We start from the raw sequence: 19,348 nt of genomic DNA, 5'->3' as shown, positions 1-19,348 counted from the left end.
AGGACCAAAATATTTGTCAGAAACCCCTCTGCCTCTCTTAGTTAGAAATTCCATGTGGAAGAAGCTGGTACAGTGCTGTCAGCCTGGGAAATAAAAACCTTAACAAGCTATGGTGCTCCCTCACCTTTCAGCACTGCTGGTGGCTGCTGAGGTTCACTGTAGATAAAGGCTTCTCTGGCTGCATGGCTTCAGGAGCATTCCAGGGGTAAAGATGGTTAGCAAGTTCATTAGTTACTCTAGCACATGTTACACCACATGCCCAAGGCCCAGTCTTGAAGTATGTAAGCAAATACATCTAACATGAGCAAATGAGCATGGATTACAGCAACAACTTTATTTAAATCTCACAACGAAAAGGAACAGGGTTCAACACACATTAGTTAAAAAAAACCCAGCACTAATCCAAATTAGGCAAACCCAGGCCTAAGCACTGCCCCTTACTGGGAACTGTACAACCAAAAACCATCTACTTACTTTCTTGCTCATCAGTGCATTGATAATTCTTTGATGGAAATTATGTTTAACAAGTATGCCCTTAAACAGTATCAACCAAGAAGTTTAGTTCATTCCAGTTACAAACTGGCAGTTGTAAAACAATTGACTCACACTGTGTTGTAAATAGGAAGTTACAGGACTAAGCAGCAGCACCTCAATGGGACAGCCCAGTGCAAGTCACACAGCCCCCACAACAGCATTCCAGCTCAAAGCCATCCCTTTTTGTGGAGAGCATTCCCTAGCCTTAGCTCATAAATGTGTTCCCAGAGCTGTGATAAGATACACAAATAATTTTGCCCTCAATTTGATAGCCAAGAAAAACAAGGAAGCAACAACCGCATTTTGAAACTTGACAGTGCAATGTGCTAGCTTGAATGCTGGAAAGAATTCTGCGTAAGGCTTCCCTAAAACATAAGAACAACAGCTAAACTTTTGTGAAGAATCCCAGAAATATTAGGTAAGTATTAAAAAATACCAAATAGTGTAATTTTTATAGAAAGCAGATATGCAAGATGCAGATTGCTATCTTAAGCTTCTTCCTGCTACCGTGAAAGACTTCCACAACTGCACATGCTCATTATCCCATGCACAAGTCGCTTCAGAACAAAACCAAACCAAAACCAGATCCCAGACAATTTCCCATGCCCTAGAAAGGAACTACGCTATCTTTTTTAGCTGGTAGCTTCAAAGATAGTAGAGTCTGTCTGAAAGCAACAGGTTTGGTTCTCTGTGAATACTCTGACCGACAAGGAAAGCCAGTTTATGAGCATACTGGCAGGGAGCAGGTACTCTGATAACACCCTGCGGAGGGGAAAAAGATAAAGAAAAAAGGAATTACTTTCAAGTCATTTAAATAAGCACACATTCACTATAGCAGAGTCCTGGAGTTCAACAGTCTGGGTACGTGTAAAATGTATATTCCTTGTAGACTATACCCATTTGTGAGAAAAACCATTATATATGCTGAGCATGTTAAAGAAATCTGCTTCGCAGAAGAACAGATGCCAAAATTCCCAACTCCATTCCCCTCCTCACTCCAAAAAAGCCTCTCACACAGGTTTACATTTGACACTGAAGGTGGGACACATGTAAGTCATGCAGTATTTCTGATCACTGAACTGACAGATCTAAAGCACATCTCAGGCATGAGCCAACTGTGTGCTGATCTGGGTGTGCAACAGAAGCAGCCTCAAGGGAAATGGAGGAACACGGTTCCATCTCCATACAAAGAATTAAGTATTTCTGCAGGTAAGAAAAAAAACCATTTCGGTTCTGCTTTTGACAGAAAATTTGTAAATAATACTCAAACCAAGTATTTTCTAGTAAGAATAAAGATTACTTTAATCTTCAGACTTCACCACTCTAGGTCAAAAGGCATGTCTGCAGGCTTTTTGGGCCTGCATGGGTGTTTTAAGGATGCCTTTTTCTACCTTCTTCAAGTTGTTACTGCACAGTGATGTGCAATCTTAGAAGAACAACATTATCACTTCCCAGAGGAAATACTTACCGACCAGTTATAGTACATGTGGCAAAGCTTGTAGGTTAAACGTTGTATATGATCAGGTTTCAGTTTGCTAGTGTCATAAATTACATTATAATGAGTGGGTGCAACACAACCATTTCTCACTGCCTGACTCACAATGTAGAAATCATACCTGTAATAGAAGAAACAAAACCCCACAGGTCTGGTACAGAACTAGCTGCTTTGCATGGATTTGCCTTACTTATTTTCTTCAAGTCACTTTATGCATATTGAGTAAACTCCAAAAATATTCCTATCCTTTGATCACAAAAATCAGCTTCCCCTATTTCTGAAAGGCCAGGAGATCTGAAGAACATAAATAATCTTATGCTATGGAACAAATCTTAAGACCACGGAGATCTTTCCCACTCTTCATAGACAGTTTTCCTCCCGATAACCACCCTGTGCAGGTACTTAGCTTCTGCTCCTCATTTACTCTAGCACCCCAAGCCTTGTTTGTCACCTACCACAACACTTGCAACACCTGCAGCAAGCTGGGAAAACACAAAGACCACACGCCTATCAAACAGCGCACTGCTGCACACGACTGCACCAGCCCCTACACACTGCAGCATCCCCTCACCCAGTCAAACCTTTCACTACACACCGAACAAGGTCTGCATTTCCCCAGCACCTGACCCTGCTGCCTGGAGCAGGACCTGCAAAAACCTCCAATACTAACAGCAAGCCTGTGTGCATGTTTCACCTACATGCATACCTGTGTGATTCCGAGTTGACTTCCCAACTACCAAAGAATACTTCCAACAACTTGAGCACAAAAGTACCCCTTCAAAGTAGCCAAATTTATACCACTGTCAAAACTTCAGACACAAGAATGTAGTTTCAGTTAAGGACACTTGGGCAATCCTATCAATAGTCATTTATTCTGTACTAAACCTTTAAAAATAAACACCAGAAAGTGAAACCCACACAACACTTCCTTAAAGCATAGGTGATACTGCAATGTATGCATGCAAATCCTGCATGCTGGAAACCCATGAAGTGCTTCATAGTGAAAACTTAAGCTTGTCCATTTCCTTCATCTACACAGTCACTGTGATTTCTTTACCAAAGGATAGAAGCACGGAAAGCACTACTCTACAAGATCCCCCAGTCAATTTAATATCAGATACATTTCCTTTATTATCAGGTTGCCAGCAAACAGAAATGCTACCTCTATGAACTCACCATTCTGGTCTGGTAACCTCCACATCAACAACAGTACCAGGGGGTGGGTTTTTAAGTGATCCCACACTCTCTGCAAAGAACCTGGTATTCACTCGTTTCTTCACAACTATCACAGTAAGTCTTGGACTAAAATAAGTGAAAAGAAAAAAAAAAAAAACAAAACTATGGTAAAAAACTGCACTAAGATTATTTCAGGAGCAGATTCTTTAGAACTTCAAATTACAAACAAGCTTAAAGTTCTCCAGGGCATTAATTTCACATGCAAGTCTTCACTAATCAATTGAATTAGATTAAATAGGATGTTCATAGCTTAGATTTTTAGTTTCAGGTGTAACTTTGATATTATTACTCACTAATCCAGCTTATATTTAACTTCATAAGGAGACACAAAACTGATCAAAAAGGGATCTTCTAACTACAGATCTGATTTCTACTCTCTCTCCCTCAATTTTCACAGAAGAGACGCTGTGTTTTAACAGTGGTTTTGGTAAAGAGCAAGCCATTACAGAAGCCAAACAAAAGTAGTAAGCACTTCATTTCCTACTGCTGTAACTTGTGTTGTGCTGCCTTATCAAGAAATATTTCCATTTTTCAAAGCAGATTATGAAATCAAGTCACTGCAATTGTTAAGTTTTAAAGCAGAATGTTGAAAACTGCACAGAATGTAAGTGACTGGACAACAGAGTCCTTTCAGAAGTGGAAAGAAAAAAAAATGGACCTACCAGACATGATCAACCAGTTGGAAAAAAAAGTACTGACTACCATATGGATGAAGAATGCCTGAAGAGTGTATGTGTGTACTGAATACTCAAATGGTGTGTGTACGTAAAACTTTTCCTATTCTATTACAAGTTAGGTATCTCAAGTAATGTGAAAAGCAGTTATTTGAGCTCGAGTCAAAATAAATAAGGATGAAAAGGCAACATAGTCTTCATCACTAACTACTTTTTGTACCCAGGTGTGTTTTTCTCTTGCGGTGCAAAAAAGGGTGGTGGAAACAGACTTACTTGTAGTCTTTACCAACACTCTTCAAGCAATCCAGAAATTGAGGCACTTCGTAATTAACCAATGTATATAGTTGTCCATCTCCTACACCATCACGATACACAATAATACGAGAGGGCAAATACTTATTCCACTTGAACCAGTCTCTTAGAGCAGCTTAAAAAAAAGAGTAAAAGCTGTAGCTATAATGACAAATCTTTCCACAACAAAAATGGATTTTTATTACTGGAAAACCAGCCCTAAGTTTTGAAACCTAAGGTCCTCAGTCTTTCAGTAACCAGAAACATGTATGCATCATGATACACAAATGTTACCTGCAAAAAAAGAGCCCAAGGAGATTATCTACTTTGCTGGCCTCTAACACAGCAAGGAGCTGTCATCCTTTAAATCCATCTCCTTTAAAGTATTCTTTGAAGCTCACTGATAAGCAGTATATAATTATTGTTAAGAAATACATGAATCAATGGAGGAATGCACACAAAAGGCTATTAATTTTCAGCAATATTCACAACTGTATTTTTAATCTGGTAATGCCTCCCCTCAAGGCAGCTGAGGAGGTGTGTTTTGAGGAAGCTAAACTGTCAGTCTTAGATCTGAATCAAGAAGAACAGAAAGCCTTCCCTTACTCTGCAAGCAGGCTTTGAGCCCATCCACGAGTTCTTGCCCACGACTTTGAACAACACAGCGGGAGAACCACCTATGAAGAACAAAATAACAGATGAGCTTCCAAGCATTTCCGAGGCTTACCTCAAGAAAGTTATTTTTAAAATGGCTACGAGCATTTAAGTCTTTCTAGGTATTGTGGGTCAATGCAGTCAAGCAAGAGTTAGTGTGCTAGGGCAGTACGTCCCTCGCAAAGCCCCTGCGGTAGATAAATGCCTTAGCACCACGTGCAATTCTGCTCAGTCAAAAAGCTTTTACACAAGTCAACCAAAGAGGCAGAGGAGCCCCCAGCTCTGATGTCCTCTATTCATCCCAGCCCTTGCCACACTACTTGCCTGCTCTCCCAAGCGCTGTGGAAGAAGGACAAGGCTATTCCTTAAGGGACAGAGTGGAAAAAATACTTCACAATACATAGTTCTTACTAACAATGTACAGTAAATCAATTTGTACCCACTACATTCAAGCTACTTTTCAGTTAAGGGAGACACAAAGATTCTTTCTTCCCCCCACCCCCTCTGGCATTCAAATCTTACCGTGTCATTGTTTGATTCAGGCTAGAGACAAATCCTGCAATTGACTGCTTTCCAGATAGTGTGTCATGGTAACAATCAATTCCCACAACCATTACCTGTTTCAGCTTAAAAGGAATCAATGCACAAAACATATTAGTACATGAAGACATGCCAAAGCACCCATCATCTCCATCCTACAGCCAAACAAGATCCTGACATAAGGTCTGTGGTTTCAGGACACTTCAATAAACCTTAGGCACTGAGTTCTTGAATTAAACATCTCCTTATGTCATATTTAACTTCATGCCTCTTCTCACAGACACAAAAGAAACTACACAAACAATCACGACTTTCTTTTTTGGGGAAAAAAGGCTTGGTTTTTAAGTAAGACTCAATTAAAAAAACCAGCTATTACCATTTAAAACAAAAATTACTTACTGGAATCTCAACACTCCAAAGTTCTCCACCCATTTTACAGTTCATTTGTAAGGCAATTTTTGTTGCTATGGCCATAGCAGTCTGAGGCTTGCTTAAAGTGCGAGCAACCACACATTGACTTGGAACAGGACAATCTGTACATAAGTACTTCTTGATAGCATCATATTTATCCTTTCGGGTACTAGATAAAACACAAACTACCTTTAAAGAAAAAAAAAGAAGTTTTTAAGCAGCTGCACTCTCAGACTTACGTAACAGTTGTAGTTCTTTAAAAGTTTCTTACACTCAAGAGAAATAGTCAAGTGTTCACAGTGAAAGAAATACCTGTAAAGTTTCAGTGCCCACGCTCCAGAGCCAAGTACAAAGGCTCTTTTCCCAGAGGGATACTCATAGTTAGTCTGGAGTTTGAACAGCAGTATGAGTAGGCATATAGTAGATACTCAGGAGCCAAGAGTTTTATTTCTGAGAATGAATCCCACTAGTCTTAAAACACCAATAACAGAGTTTAATACAATTTGAAATTACAGGTTCAAATACATACTATGTTTGTGTCAGAAGTAATACTTTGCTGTAAACCCCTTAAATAAGCTTCTGTTCTATCATCTACTTCAATCCTGAAAAGGAAGAGAAAAATGCTTACAGAAAAAAACCCCAACTAACAGCTATTGAAACTTCAGCAAAAACATAAGTGCTCATTATGCATCACTGCTGTATGAAGTGTCACTTTTACAGCTATTAATAAACAAACAACACTCACATTTTGAAGATTAAGAGGAATCATCCATAAATGAGGTTTCCAAGAGCAATGAAATTCAAAGTTAAAAGCAAGCACAGGTACTCAAAGGAAGATGTTTGCAACGAGAACAAGTCAGAATACATCCAAAGTCAGCAAGAAAACACACAGAATCATAGAATAGTTAGGGTAGGAAAGGATTCTAAGATCATCTAGTTCCAACCCCCCTGCCATGGGCACGGACACCTCACACTAAACCATGTCATCCAAGACTCCTTTTCCTATTAAATATAGCTCCACTTCAGAAAGATTTTCTCAACAACTTTATGTCTGATATGGTTTGGATTTGTCATGCTTGAACCCCCAGTGAAAGATCTTACAAATAAAAGTGTAAGTAGTCAGTCACTGGAGAAAACTGAACAATTTGCTTACTGAAAGCAACTTTACCACAAACCTCACAGAACTTGGTAGTGTGACATACTATGCTATACTCCTCATTTAACAGTCTAAGCATGCTAACAGATATGCCTTAATGAAATGATTTTTCCATCAGCTTTCTAAAGACACTTACATGGTTGCCTTGTTCATTTTGATTCCCATAGCTGGTGTAACTTTAAACAGATTTTGAAGCAATGTATTAGCAGTATCATAGTTGCGGCGTGTGTATATTAATAACCAGTTGTCCAGGGGCTTGGCACAGATTAAGGGAGTTCCCCTAGTTTCCTTTGACCAATCACCAAACTGAGGATTGTAATCAAACTGTAAATAAGAGACAGTAAAGGAAGAAAATCAACACCCTCCTGAACAAGCTATACCACACCTACTTCCTGACACACTTGAAGAACAGACTGGAATGCTTCTGCCTAGAAAAATGATTCTGATCTGTTCCTTTACTCCTCTTGTCACCAACCGAAAATAAGCTTTACCAGCCCTTTCAAGAAATCTCATGCTCCTCAAATGTTTCATTTATAATGATGCAAAGATACTTAGGATTTTTAGCCCAGATAAGTTGTTGCTATTTGCCACACAAACTCTCACTACAAAGGCACAGCTGTTTGTGCGTTGACTTCCTTTTCTTACATTTGCCTTTTTAATAAGGTAACTGCTGAGAAAACGTATTATCACAAAGAAGATATTGGATCTTTTCAGTAACACCCAACACACACAAAAAACCTTTATCAAACACAGATATACGGATCAAGATACTGTAAGATGCCCTTTTGCATCTAGCATCTATTCAAAACAAAGACCTCTACTAGAGAACAAATACATCATGTTTTATGGCGACCTATGACTTAACTAAAATCTAAGTGATTCACCTCCAAGTCACCTCACCTCAGAGTGAACAGATACCATATGTGTTCTACCAACTGAAAAAAATTAATGGCTTCTCATTTTTAAGCACTGGTGTTTTAATAAGTTGAAGCTAGTTAGAAACATCTCTAGTGTCCCAGTTTGTGTATCTGAAATAACTTTGTTCAGACAGAGGGACCATTTTGCAAGGAAGACACTATTGTAATGCAAGCCAGGAAAACCTCCAGGGGTTTCTAAACAGAACTTGTAAATAATTTAAGAAGTGTGAGAGTCTCCTCTTTGGACAGAGATTTGTGTATAAGGTTTTCACTCATAATCCTTCATGTATCAACTAACAAGCAGTATTTCCTTCCTTAATAACTTATTTTATGAGTTTATCCAGAATATTTTAGAGGTTGCTTTATTTACCATATTTCCCGACTGAAGGATCTTTTCGCCTTGAACAACTCTTCCCTTAAAGGATAATAGATTAGAATCAAAGCTTAAACCCCAGTCTCGGAGTTCTTTCTGAACATTGTCATCCCTGTTTAAAAACAAGATTTAAATTAAAACAAAGAAATCTGTTCTTGCAGATACTTTTTTTCTTTTTTAAACCAGTACTATTTCCAAAGTTTTGTTACAGGACAGAAGTTTGTCATGAAAAATTTGTATGATGAAGAAGCACAGAAGACATTAAGGTAGCATACTTTCGGATGTACTCAACAAGTCTTCCAATTTCACGTTGCCTCTGCTCAGGTGGCAGTCGTGTATGAATAGCCAAGTCTTTCATCATATTAAAATCATTACGCATCTTCTCAGTTAATCCTGTTAACAGCAAAATCTTTTTCTGAGTAAGAAGACTAAGAAAAGTGAACTTGAAAGTCATGCAGATTAACCATGCGTGTACTGCAGACACATAAAGTGTCAGTAAGGTTTTCAGCTGCTCCCTGTACATACATTCCCATCTGCATAGAAAAAAGAAATTCTGGATTTTTGCACTTGAGAGGAAACCACACAAGACATGCAGCTCCTTACTTACATTTGCAAAGGAAAACAAAACAGTGCTGAGATGGACAGGTACAGCTAGTGCAAAGTCAATATCTCAGAGGAATAAGGTACTTGGATATCTTACAAAATTATCTATTTATAGGAAATTTCTCTTTCTTTTCAGCAGAAGCTCTACCTCCAAAAAACTTCAAGTTATCAGTAGGCCAGTGTTGAACACGGTGCATAAAGCCTACGCAACATCAAAACCCCTCAAACTCTTCAGCTTCATTTATATACCTTATCTTCTAGCTACAAAACTTCATTCTAAACTTATGTCTACACAAGCAAAACACTTCTACTTAACTTGGCAAGATGCTGCTGTCAAAATACCAGTTTCAGTATGCATTATAATTTGACAGATGGTTTGATATGAAACAATGCTACAGTACCTGTTAGGAAGCACAGCTCTGGAATTAGAACCACAGGTCCCGGCATCATGTTTCCTCCCTTCCTCCTGCACTGACTGATCAAGACAGGCTGGTTCAAGTCAGTAATTTCTTGATTATATTGCTGAATTACAAATGGATACTGTATGTTAGTTTATTCATAACAAACACAGTTTTCTTAATAACCATGCTCACTTGAAAAAATGAGTATTTTTCCTAAAACAAACAAAAATAAAACAAAAGCAACCAGCAAGTTTTTTCAGTTAGTACATGTAACTTGAGAGGAACAGATTTTGTCAGAAAAGGACAAACAGGAAGCACTACTCTCTCTGCTGATGTGACCAAATAATTGGCTTGTAGGAGACAACAGAAACAATGCTTCTGCTTGCTCTAGGCTGTATCACCCACAGTATCCAGTTAAAGATTAGGACGCTCATTCCAGTTCAGTAATGGACACGGTTCCTGCCCTATAGAACAATTTAATTCAAGATAATACAGGAATAAAAAAAGATTCCAAGTGAAGTTTCTTAAACTCAACCTTCCCACAACCCTTCCTTGCATTTGGCAAGAGTTGGTTTGTAGCAGTTACTAATTCAGTTTAGGGGGAAAAAAACCCACCAAAACCCCAACAGACAAATACAAAAAGGCACCAAACACAAGCTGGCAGTCAGCAAACATACTTCCTAGTTCAACTTTTTCTTAAAGAGAATGACACCTCGGAAACCATCCAAAGGGTAGTATTTAAAAACAAAAAAGTGAGATCACAGCAAAATCAAAAAAGGCAGAGAAAGTTTCTAATTTATCCTGAACTAGAATGGATAACATGAATTTTGCTTCTAGTTTTTTTTTTAAGCCCTATCCTGTTTTACAGTTGAAACTGATGTGCAGAAAGATTTCACAATTACAGTGGTAAGCCCCCATGGTAGAGAAGGTTAAGCCATGAAGGACACATGTAAACTTTGTTTCAAAGAACCAAAAGTATCAAAGAGTAATTTCTTTTAAGAAGACTGTCCATATATTTTACCTCCAGTAAATTATCATCAAACTTGCTGGGGGTACACTCTGCTCCATCATCCACATCATTAATAAAGACATTCAAAAGACACTCAGCATAACACACACACTGAGAGTTCAGTTTCCATACCCTTTTGTAGTAGTCCACGTAGCTGATCTCAGAACCATCTGATTTTCTAAAGGTACACTGTGGATTGGCATCCCAGTCAATGTCATCAACTCTGTATGTTTTGTTATTGTACCTAAATAAACAATTTAATCTTTTCTCTTTTCTTTTCTTTACATCTTAAATAGAAAAGAAGTAGAACTGCAGGACAAAAAGGTTAATCACAATACTCATTTAAGTTGAAGGCTTTGTTCCTATCAGCAGCAGTAACTTCAAGTTTTCTACTGTAACAGGCTATCAATTCTACTAAAAGCTAAATTGTGATAAAACTAAATGAAAACTAATCCAGTATGTACTTTCTGCTTTCGGAAATGCTGTCACTTGAATTAGTTTGCTGGCTTGACAATAATATCATTTTCATCTCTCTGATGCTTCATTGTATATTTCCGGACATGCAACATCCCCAAAAAATAAACAGATCTCGAAGACAATAAGAATCCAGAGAGACTTACTTTGTAAGAACAATTAAACCTATCAGCTCTTTAGCACAGGTATCTCTAAATCTTTGCTCTTCAACCTGGTAATACAGACTGTACATAAAATCCAGCACTGTTTCACTGCGAAGAACCTTATGGCTTACATCTACGCATAACATAATGCTTTCCTCATACTGGAGGATAGAACTTGTGAAGCCCGGCCAAACCATCAACCTGTCAAAGAAGAACAAACAGAATCTTAACACGCTTTAAAGCATCTCTACTCTCACCCCTTAAGTCATTTCTATCCACTCTCCCAGTCATTAGAAAGCAGTCAATCATAGGATCATAGAATGGTTAGGGTTGGAAAGGACCATAAGATCATCTCATTCCAACAGAGAAACCATTATCCAAATATAAATTATCCAAATGTAAACAAGCTCCTGAAAGTTAACACAAAAAAAATATTTTACATGCAGATATCTTTAGTCAAGGTAAAAGACTGAATAATGTAGCAATGTAACTGAAGTGAAAGGAAGGATACCTCAAAACCTAAGAAATCCACTTCATGCTATAAGTCTTCTAAGTTAATGGCAAGGAGTACACTACAGACATACAATGGGGCCCCAGTCAAAATCAAGCTTACTAACTTGGACAATAGGCCTAGGGCTAGCCATAAGCATCAGTCACATTGTATGGTATCCTGTAGCAGTGACAAGACATGACAGCCAGCATGAGGCGAGTTCCAGAACTACCCATCCAGCCAGGGATGGCCAGTTATGAATTTCCACAGATTAAATGACCTTCAAAATGAAGGCAAGACAGTTCTGAGCTTTAAAAATCAAAGTACTCAAGAGATCTCAGCCTTACAGACATTTAAGCAAAGTTTCTGACACTGGAGTTAAATGTAATGGCAGGATACACCATTACTCGTTACACCATTACTCGTTACACCATTACTCGTTACACCATTACTCGTTATGTTGTACTGTTGTATATTATGTTATGTTGTATTACTCGAGTAATGAGATCTTACACATAGAAGAAACTAAGTTAGGAGAAGGTCTCATGCGTCCCAGGAATACCAGTTGTTTAAGTCCATGGTTTTATTACAAAATAAACCACCAGAGGAGTACCAAAATATCACTGTTTCTCCCTGCACACCACTAAGCCCAAGTATTCTTTTTGCCAAACCTGTGGTTAGGGATGCTGATTGGGTCATTGGGGTTGTAGTAATTGCGTCCAATCTGCTGCAAATTCAACATCTTCAAAAGCCTAGAAGTTGAAATATGGATGTCATTTACCATTATTATTCATTTTATCAAACTATGCATGGTCCCATCCCTCTGCCCAACCTCATTTTTTGTCCATCTGACTAGATAAAACAATCACACGTGACCTTTTCATTAAACTCAATTTAGAAAGGCCATCGACGCTTATTAATGACAATTAATCACTTCAGAATATTAGCATACAACCTAACCTTTCACCAACCAACTGAAGGTAGCAGTCTAAACAAGCTACATTTCAGATGAACCAGGTAGCCCAAGTACCAAGGTTAAGTGGAAAGACTACAGCAAAAGAAGTAATTTGCCATTTCAAAGTGCTGCACTACATTTGCTTTAAGACACAAAGTCACAGACACAAAAGGAGGGCAGAGACAGGATTGCTAACTGCCCACAACAGTTAGCACTTTAGTGCGAATCTGCTTCCACAGGAAGAAGGTATGAACTCATTTCACACTAACATGGGCCAGAAACATGCATATAACTGCACACTAGAATGTTGCCAGATGTGACTGGCCACATAGTAATGGTAGCTACAAAGGCTTACAAATTTACACTTGTAATATTGATTTGTAGTCCTTTCCTTGGAAAGGAAAAACCGGTCAGACACTTTTAGAATTGCTTCTTATAAAGACATAACTTGGACAGCAAACCTTCTAAAAATGATGTTGTAAAATTGCAGACATGTAGGTGAAGAAGGTGGCAATTCATTAGTCAATGTGATTGTTATCTTCACATCCTCTCCATTTCGAGTCCTACTAAACACTTCAGTAACCTGAGAAAAGTGAAGTTAGGTTAATGAAACTAGAGGTAAACAAGGCTTTTTCTGGACTTTGCTCCATTAGTAACCAACTGGACTTGTACATTAAGATTCCAAGTAATAATTCCAGACTTTGCTGAAATTGGAATTTGATTTCTACTATTGTCGTGGTTTGAGCCCAGCCGGTAACTCAGAACCACACAGCCGCTCGCTCACTCCCTGCCTTCTTCCTCCCCCTGCTCCCGGAGGGATGGGGAGGAGAATCGGAAGAATGTAACTCCCACGGGTTGACATAAGAGCAGTCCAGTAACTAAGGTGTAATACAAAACCACTACTGCTACCACCAATGATAATAATGATTAGTGAAATAACAAGGGGAGAGGATACAATTGCTCACCACCCGCCGACTGATACCCAGCCCAACCCGAGCAGTGATCTGGGCCTTCCGGGTAACTCCCCCCGGTTTATATACTGGGCATGACGTCCTGTGGTATGGAATACCCCTTTGGCCAGTTTGGGTCAGGTGTCCTGTCTCTGCTTCCTCCTGGCTACCCCTCCTCCCTGGCAAAGCATGAGACTGAGAAAGTCCTTGGTTGGAATAAACATTACTTAGCAACAACTAAAAACATCGGTGTTATCAGCGTTGTTCCCAGGCTGAAAGTTAAAAAACACAGCACTGCACCAGCCACTAAGAAGGCGAAAAATGACTGCTATAGCTGAACCCAGGACAACTATGACTGTGAACTACAACCTAAAAGGCTTCATTCATTTGGGTGAAGATGACTAACAGAGTAGAATGGAGCCTTGTCCCCAAAGCAGCTGAATTCAACATGAAGACAGGGAGATCACTTACTAATTACCATCGCAGGAAAGACTCAACTTGAAGAAATTAACTTAATATATTACCATCAGTACACTGCATTTTTACCTCTACTGCTCCTTTCTTCTCAGACTTCTCTTCCACTCTGGCATTTCTCCCCCCCTTGGCCCCTTTCCCCCTTTAAACAGAGCGAGAAGCCATCAACTTTGCTGATGGGATCAGCTTTGGTCTATGGTGGGTCTGTTGTAAAGCCACCCCAGACCCCCCACAGCTACAAAAACCTTGCCACATACATCCAATACATCCACCCTTTCAGTTATGTTGTATGTTAAAATACAGAAGAAAAGATGTAAGCAGAAAGAAAACAAAAGCAAAAATACTGTCTGTACTCTCCACTTCTATGCAGAGGATTATTCTAGCCTGCAGAACCTAAGCATAAGAACTAGAAGTTTACCACCAAATTTCTCTACACAAGCAAATTAGCTTACACTAATATATTCAACCCAACTAAACATTGCTTGAGGGACATCGATTCTCTAACTTCTTCCAGACCAGTAAGAAACAAGAAGCATCATAAAATGCATGTCAAAATAAAAAGTAAAACAGCATTCTCGTATCACACCTTATTCACTAGTTTTTTTGGCAAGAATAGTATTGATCCATCAAATGCATGAGTCTTTCCAATTAGCTCTTCATGCTGAAAGAGCAAAGCTGATCGAAGGCGGCGTGCTTCCATCTCAGGACTATAGCCAACATGGTACTGGTATAAAGCCCACTGCGGTCGAGACGTCAAACGGAAGTAATTTGTAGACAGTTTTATCATAACACCTGAAGTACCTAAAATGAGAGGCAAACATCCCAGTAGTTACAAACTTTTACCAGTTTATTGGAATTCAACAGCTTTGAGAACTTTCAAAAAACTAAGGCATTCAGACAAAGATTAGAGATCTGCTGTGTCCTGCAACTCAGTAAGCTAGATGAAATGCTCACACAGGTGTAGTGTTATCATAGACACCCATTTACCAGAGCTTTTTTTCCTTCAGTTGTCAGGAAAACTCTCACAGCAAACATTGACATCAGTAACCTGTTTCCCAAAGGAGTAGTACTGGATACTAGAAGGATGAATTTCCACCAAAACTTAAACTTCCTTTGTGGACAAATTAATCTTGCTTTACACAAATCATAAACTTACAACAAAAACTAACAGTGTCAATCAGTAGAGACAGCCACATTCCCATTCACATATGTTACAAGATGACATTTCTTTTGGTATTTCAAGATTTTTCAAACAAACAAACAAACAAAAACCCCACAACAGTAAGAAGTGGCTCCAGATCACTTATTTCTTCTGTTTTTTTCATGTCTCTCTTCAATTTCTCCAAAAGACGCAAGTCTCATACAAAAAGTACATTGCAGACAATTATGGATCATCCATTTTATTTTGGTTTTCATTATCCATTTTTCCCATCTGAAATAAAACATCCCAGATGAAAACAAAAAATAATGAAAACATTAAAAGCATAAATGTAGAAGCCATAAAGAGAAAACAAAAGGCCAGCAATACATCTGCCTACAAAGTACAGTGATCCACGACCTAGCATCAGCATAGCTCTAGACAGAAAAGCTAGGTGAGAATGAAAACTGTAGTGCTTCTGGCTCAAAGGGACTCGAGCAGAACCAAGCCTTGCCATTCTTGGGCCCGTGGCATGCTCCAGTTATTACTCAATTATGCAAAAAAGGACTACAGTTGCTGTTTTATTGTTGCGACGCCTCACAGAGTCACTTGCAACAGAAAACTCCTATCAGCATAGAAACTGCACTATTGAACATTAAGGATTCTGTTCTAGCAGGAAGGCAGGACAACTGCGACAGCCTGCTCTTACTTCTTTTCATATGCACAATTTCATCTCAAGGACAGAAGTGCATCCCTTGCTATTTATACTACAAAGCTTCTTCAGAAAAGGTCTCAAATTCCACATTTATTAGGAGATCTTTAGGAATTTGGTTAAGCCAATGCATTACAAACCAGAACTTCTAGAAGCAAACCGAGAGAGTCCTGAAGAGTCCTGCCTGAAAAAGTAGACATCAGGAACATATAAGGATCATCATTTATGTGTAAATAGTTGCAACTGAAAATGCAACACAACTTCTGTCTGAAGCACATGTCATCTTACTGTTCCTCTTCAGATATTGGAAGCGACTTGCATCTTTTTCTAGTACACAATAAAGATTTTTTTACTTAGCCCTCTAGGGGATACTAAAAGCAGAAACAAAGCAAAACTGCTGTTCATTTCAACTTGCTTATATGCCTACAGTCTAATCTGAACATACCAGTTTTTGATTCTTGAACATGCTCTATGGCTTGCCGAGTGTTCACCCCGACGTCATTGAAATCTCTGCGACGCCTACCCCTGTCTGCTAAAGACAATTCCTGAAATCCCACAGAAATCTGTAATCCTATTGTTTCAAAATTTGAGGAAGAGAAAGAATTACAGTCAACACTTACATACAAATAAAAAGAAATACAATTCCATTTTGAAAATCAGATATATATAAAATCAAGAGAAATCATGAAATGTTAAATTACAGCTCTTGCTATGTAGTAAATACATCTCGTAATAATATTCAGGAAACACATACTAACTTCCTAAGATTTACAGACAGCTAACTAGTAAGCAAATAGAACAGCTCACTAGCCAGATGAAAAAGAGATGTAAACCCTCCAAATCAATCTTCTGCAAACACAGGGAGGACAGATCTTCCATTTCGACTCCAGCTGGCACCAAAACGTTTACATATACTGTGATGTGAATTAGGTAAGAAAGTTTAATTTCCTTATTAAGATTCAAGCAGCAGAATGAAATAACAAAATGAAACTGACTATTGGTATTCATGCAGGTAATTGTGCCAACTGCTTCCTAATTCATTGTTTTGATAGAAGAGACGGTACAGATGGAGTAGAGCACACTTAAGGTAGTTTTCAAAATTCCTGGTTCAGATACTGCACCTTAGAATGACAATACTATCGTCACAAAGGATGTAGAGTGAATGTTTCCAAATCTCAGTAATAAATCTCTTTTTGAGAAGAAAAATTTGAAATACAGTCTAAGGAATGTCTTAATTGTGCTCTTGAGGGCAATGAACTTTTTCACCCTTTCTGACCTTCTGGCCTTCTCTCACTCTGGCCTTGTGGAACACTCTGAGGGGCCCTCTGCCGTCCACGGCCACCAGGTTCTTCTAATAGTGATGGATGAACACGTGGCTGGTGACGTCCAGGTGGCTGAATTGGCAATGCCTGCTGAACCTGCAATAGTTGGGAATAACTTTTCCTACTGCAACTGAAGAAACAGCATACTCCCAAGAGTACAGCAAACCAAAGTCACTAACCAAGTACAGAATACTCAAGTACCCAAGTGTAACAGTTACATAAGTTTAAATCTCTTTCCCAGTATTAAGTAGCAGAGTTATTACTCTGTACATCAAACTCCAAAACAATGGAGTTCAGGAATTTTCTTTTTTTGCAAGTTAATATCCATTTAACCAGTAGTAAATTCAAATCTCTTTCCAACTCTAACTACAATTTCTGGACTTCTCATTTTTAACAACCCCTCTGATACTTCAAGCAGCTGACTATTTATTTTATAAAAACAGCTTTTGTAATTTTAGCGCCTAGTGAATAAATACTATTAAGAAGTGTCATCCTCAGAACAACTGCAACGCACAACATTCAGCTAGGTACTGAGCCCCACTATCCAGAGCTGACTAGATTCCTATCCATTAAAGATTCTCACCAGAGCTCCCTGTATTTCGTATTTGAGAAACAGAACTGTAAATTATCTTCTATCATGATTTAAACTCATCTGACACTGGCAAGAAACGGACTAGGAACACTCCTCTGGACTAATGACATGAAAGATGATTATTGACAACTGACAGATTTGAGAAACTGCTTTAAATCTCCACGTACGTGGCAATGGCTGCAAATACAGAACTATGAGCCGTCTTCAAGCTACAGTTTGACCAGGGCAAATATGCACAAAACAAGCCCTCGACACTAGTTCAAAATGCAGAGACAAAGTCCTGGATATTAAAATTAAAACCAACAGGAATAGGTCAGAACACCTGCCAGAGCCAGGCTCTGCCCAAATATTCATCAATAGCAGCAGCAGCCTTGTATGTTCTGCTTCTCTGCAGGATATCACAGTGGACAAAACATGAAAATGTCTACCTATTTCCACTAGCTCTATTACGACAATAAAATATTGAACTAGGAAGCAGTTGAGTTATGACATTTCAAAGCCTAGTTTTGTTCATTCTTTAAAAAGAGAATCAACTTACAGATGCAGCTCCCACAGAAGGAATGGCAGTCTCCTGCCCTGGAGGTCTTCCTCTTGATCTGGCTCTAGCTCTTCCCGTCATCTTCTAAGACAAACCACCTACAGCATTAGTGTTCAACCTTCTCCTTCCCCCATCCTTCTTCCAATAAATATTATGAATAGCACTACTGCATTTGCCCTTGTTTAATAAACAATAAAATATACACCCCTCTGCAAAATTCCCCACTGCTGCATATCCACACAGCCACAACAGGTAGCATGGGGAAGTTACAGCTTCTTGTAGTCAAGTCTGAACTGACTGGCAGAGCCCACCACATATTCTGAAGCTGTGAAGAAAGTCAACTAGGTTGGAGAGCACGGCAGATCTGTAACCTCAGCCACGGGTAACTCAGGGCCTACTAATGTTACCTTCAAGTCACACCTGAGACTCAGCTCACCCTAATTTGCTCCACTACCCTAGGCACACAGCACACTGCATGCAGAGCATACACCAGCCCTTGCTGCCTGAGCAGTGCCCCAGTGATGCAAGCCAGCCTCAGAGACCTATCTATCCTCTTCCCTCTCCCAGCAACCCTTCCTTTCCGCCTGGGCTCAGCCTGGACTCCTCCGCCAGCCTCAAGCAGCTTGCAGGGCCCAAGACCGCACCAGAGGCGTCCGCGCCCCCCCGGGCCCTCGGCGTTACCTCAGCCTGCCCTCAGGCCACGAACGGACTGCTCCCGGCCGCCCTCTTTACGACGCTACAGGACTTTGTCCCCGCTCAGCTTAACAAGCCCTCCCACGGCCGGCAGTGTCCCCAGGCCGCTCCTCCGGACACAAACCCCTCCGCGCTGCCCACCCTCCAGCGACTGCCTGCCGCCGCCCGGCCCGACCCGGCCCGCCCCTCAGGCTGAGCGCTCCGTGCGCAGGCGCACACCTCCCGGCCGGCACGCGCTAGTAGCGCAAGGCGGGAACGCACACTCTTCCCTGATTGGCTCCTGAGACCCGAGCGCTGCCGGAAAGTGCCGAAGGGTGAGACCGGCCGCCGTGGACCGAGCCGAAGAGTGGTTGAGGTGCTGCGACCGTTAGGGTTGCCCGTCTGCTGCCTCAGGGGCTGCACTGAGAGAGCCACCGCACGATGAGGTGCGGGTGTCCCCCGCTGGGCCCGGGGCAGAACCGGGCGGGAGAGTGGTGGTTGTCACCTGTGAGAGGGGAAGGTTCCCGCTGAACATCATTTCCTCCTCATCCCGCATAAATTTCAGTTAACCAGAAGGTGGAGCAATAAAACAAG

General features: G+C 40.0%; 1 protein-coding gene across 3 annotated transcripts; it reads right to left on the bottom strand.

The window, feature by feature from the left end:
* Positions 1 to 349: 349 nt before the first annotated feature.
* PIWIL1 (piwi like RNA-mediated gene silencing 1) lies at positions 350 to 19,056 on the bottom strand. Of its 3 annotated transcripts, none has more exons than XM_030501213.1 (21): positions 19,037 to 19,056; positions 18,083 to 18,166; positions 16,907 to 17,048; positions 16,076 to 16,201; positions 14,367 to 14,581; positions 12,818 to 12,939; positions 12,073 to 12,153; positions 10,915 to 11,112; positions 10,427 to 10,538; positions 9,286 to 9,406; positions 8,557 to 8,674; positions 8,279 to 8,393; positions 7,128 to 7,315; positions 6,365 to 6,437; positions 5,824 to 6,024; positions 5,407 to 5,510; positions 4,837 to 4,907; positions 4,213 to 4,366; positions 3,206 to 3,331; positions 2,003 to 2,150; positions 1,180 to 1,296 (listed from the first exon to the last, which is right to left on the bottom strand). In XM_030501213.1, exons 2-21 carry the CDS (start codon positions 18,161 to 18,163, stop codon positions 1,180 to 1,182), a joined length of 2,613 nt encoding a protein of 870 aa, XP_030357073.1. In that variant the 5' UTR covers positions 18,164 to 18,166; positions 19,037 to 19,056. The 3 variants fall into 3 exon arrangements, with proteins under 3 accessions (XP_030357074.1, XP_030357073.1, XP_030357072.1); XM_030501212.1 differs by lacking the exon at positions 19,037 to 19,056 and adding an exon at positions 18,764 to 18,849; XM_030501214.1 differs by lacking the exon at positions 19,037 to 19,056 and having other exon boundaries at positions 350 to 1,296; positions 18,083 to 18,163.
* Positions 19,057 to 19,348: the final 292 nt, after the last annotated feature.

The sequence above is a fragment of the Strigops habroptila genome, chromosome 11 (assembly GCF_004027225.2).
Source record: "Strigops habroptila isolate Jane chromosome 11, bStrHab1.2.pri, whole genome shotgun sequence".
NCBI classification, from domain to species: Eukaryota; Metazoa; Chordata; class Aves; order Psittaciformes; family Psittacidae; genus Strigops; species Strigops habroptila.
This window is presented reverse-complemented; position numbering and strand designations above follow the sequence as displayed.

Bases quoted from the DNA above. Each gene is read 5' to 3' on its own strand.
- PIWIL1 (XM_030501213.1), bottom strand. From the start codon at position 18,163: ATGACGGGAAGAGCTAGAGCCAGATCAAGAGGAAGACCTCCAGGGCAG. The intron at 14,582-16,075 runs GTATGTTCAGAT...CTCTCATTTTAG, and splicing joins TGTTCAAGAATCAAAAACTG to GTACTTCAGGTGTTATGATA. The intron at 4,367-4,836 runs GTAAGGGAAGGC...CTTTTTTTTAAG, and splicing joins GCTCAAAGCCTGCTTGCAGA to CTGCTCTAAGAGACTGGTTC.